Consider the following 2,312-nt stretch of genomic DNA (forward strand, 5'->3'; position numbering starts at 1 on the left):
CGCCTCAGCCCGTGGCCACAGGGCCAGGCCCCCGCCAGCCCGAGTTGTCCTGCTCGTGTAATGACCCCACCGCTTGCCTCACCTCCCCACAGCCCTCGCCTTTCCCGCCAGCCGAGTTCCTCGCCCGCTTACCCGGCACCAGCGCACAGGTATGTCCTGCCGTCTGTCCCCTGGCTCTCCCAGCGCTCGGGTCTGCCTGCGGAAAAGTTTCTGTTTATTTACACTATTTACTTCCCGCTCATGATCCTCCAAGTATCTTGGCACAGCACTCTGCAGGGTCTAGCCCACAGTGACAAGACGGTGCCTGTGCTATTTTAGATGGTTTGTGCAATAACAATAAATTTGCACGGAGTAACACTTGGATGGCATATTCTGCTTTCCCCCCGCTGGTGCCTCACCGCTTTGCAAATTCATTACGTTATTAATAGATCAGTAAGCAGCTTGAAAATCTTTACAGAAAAGCTGGTCTTAAAAAGCCTAAATTTTCACATGATAAAGTTTTTCCATTAATCAGAATTTTTACTTATGTGACAGACACAGAAGGAGTAATTTCACTTTTTTTTTTTTTAAATAATGACTTCTGTAAATTACTTCATATTATTCTCTAAACACCCATTTGTGTTTCAACCCTGTAACTGCCTTAATAGAATGTCTATTCTGTCTATTCTATGTCTATTCATAGATTGCTGGTTTTGCATTTGATACATAAAACATAATGAATGCCTATGTCTAACACTGAATCTTAGTACAACTTGCTTAGAGTATTTTTCAACTATATGTATACAGGCAGTAAACAGAAATAATCAAGTAATTCTTGCTAGTATTTCCTATTTACAAGCATAATTCTCCAAAACTTAAATATCTTTTGGTTTTGTCATCTTTTTTTCTGATTCAGAATCCCAAACTCTTTTCACCTCAACAGAACTAATCAGAAGGAACAGAATTTATATTGTCAGAATCTGCAGATTTGGCAAAGAAAACATCTGATTCGATTCTGCCCAGGTTCCAGCAGAAGCCAGGCAGGATTTTTTTAGAGCTGTCCAGTTTGCAGAGATAATGATACATATCTCTAAGCAGACAAAAAAGAAAGTAGACAGCTGACTAGCCAAAAAATTAAATGCAACCTAAAGCACTGTGCTACATTTCCCTAGCTTTTTATAATGATCCAAACACTCATTTTTTTCCTTCCTTAATCTCAATTTGTAGTTGTCAGTAACTACAATGACACCTTCACAAAATATAAAAACTCATCAACTCACTGCTAATAAACTCACTTAAAACAGCTTATTAAGACATGACCTGTAGGTGTGTGAGCAAACAACATGCAATCAAACACAGCACCAGTACCTGTAAAGCTAGATGAAGTACCAGGATTACTGCAGCTTCCTCGGGCAGAAGCAAAGCATATGGGGGTATAATGGAGCATGAATTTACAGCAGCAGAGATGTACAATGTAGATTAAAGCTTCATCTGCGAGAACAGGCTGCAGGGCAAAACAAAACAAAACAAAAACCCAACCATTTTGTCTTTTTTTGGTTTAAGGCATAATGAGCCGCAAATACTTTTCCGTAGAACTAGGGCTCCCTCTGCTGCTAACATGGAAGTAAAAACCAAAACCTTCCCTGAAACCTACTAAAAACGTGCTCCTGAAATAGACCACGATTTTAAATATGTCGAGTTATAAACATTCTTCCCGGGCTGTTGTGATGGATGCAAGTTTTTCAGGTAGAACTGATAGGCTCCTGCTATCCATTTGGAGCATGCAGCATGGAAAGGTCCACACAAAACTCATTCCAGTCACTAATTGTATCTGCATTCACTGAAGGAGTTCTTAATTAAAAGTATCAGTGAAACAAGTACTGGATACTTTTTGTTAATTTTTAAAGCTAGACAAGAAATATTTGGTAATATATCTTCATAGAAACCCCTATTTGTAGGTACTTGTGGCTTATTTATCCTGGTAGAACAGCTTTTGGTGTTCAAGCTGTTTCTTCGTTTAAGTGAAATCTTAATGAAAGACATACAGCCTTTAATAAGAACGTCTGACTGACTAACATTAAAACCTGAATTTTGAGATGTCCGAGTCAGTCATTTCATATGATTGAAGCCATTAAGTGAGTGTGTCAGCAATAGTTGCTTTGAATTGCTGTTAGAGTGACTTGGCACGAAGCCTGGTGAAGGGCAGCGCCTTCTGTCAGCCCCCGCTCTCGGATCCCCGACGGGGCCAGGCCCCCCCGAGGGGCAGGAGGCGGTACCATGGCACGCTTCTTTGGTCCCAGCTGCCCACTGTGAACTGAACTTGGAAGCAGCAG

The 2,312-nt window shown here is 41.2% G+C and overlaps 1 protein-coding gene across 1 annotated transcript in view; it reads left to right on the top strand.

Annotated features, from left to right (window-relative positions):
- PDCD5 (programmed cell death 5) overlaps positions 1-2,312 on the top strand; it is an 11,964-nt gene that overhangs the window by 5,811 nt on the left and 3,841 nt on the right. The window contains exon 3 of the mRNA XM_010006219.1: positions 9-149. Within this exon, the coding sequence (XP_010004521.1) occupies positions 9-149 (141 nt within the window). The remainder of the gene's footprint in view (positions 1-8; positions 150-2,312) is intronic.

This window comes from Chaetura pelagica, unplaced genomic scaffold (assembly GCF_000747805.2).
Source record: "Chaetura pelagica isolate M959 unplaced genomic scaffold, ChaPel_1.0 scaffold139, whole genome shotgun sequence".
Lineage (NCBI taxonomy): Eukaryota > Metazoa > Chordata > Aves > Apodiformes > Apodidae > Chaetura > Chaetura pelagica.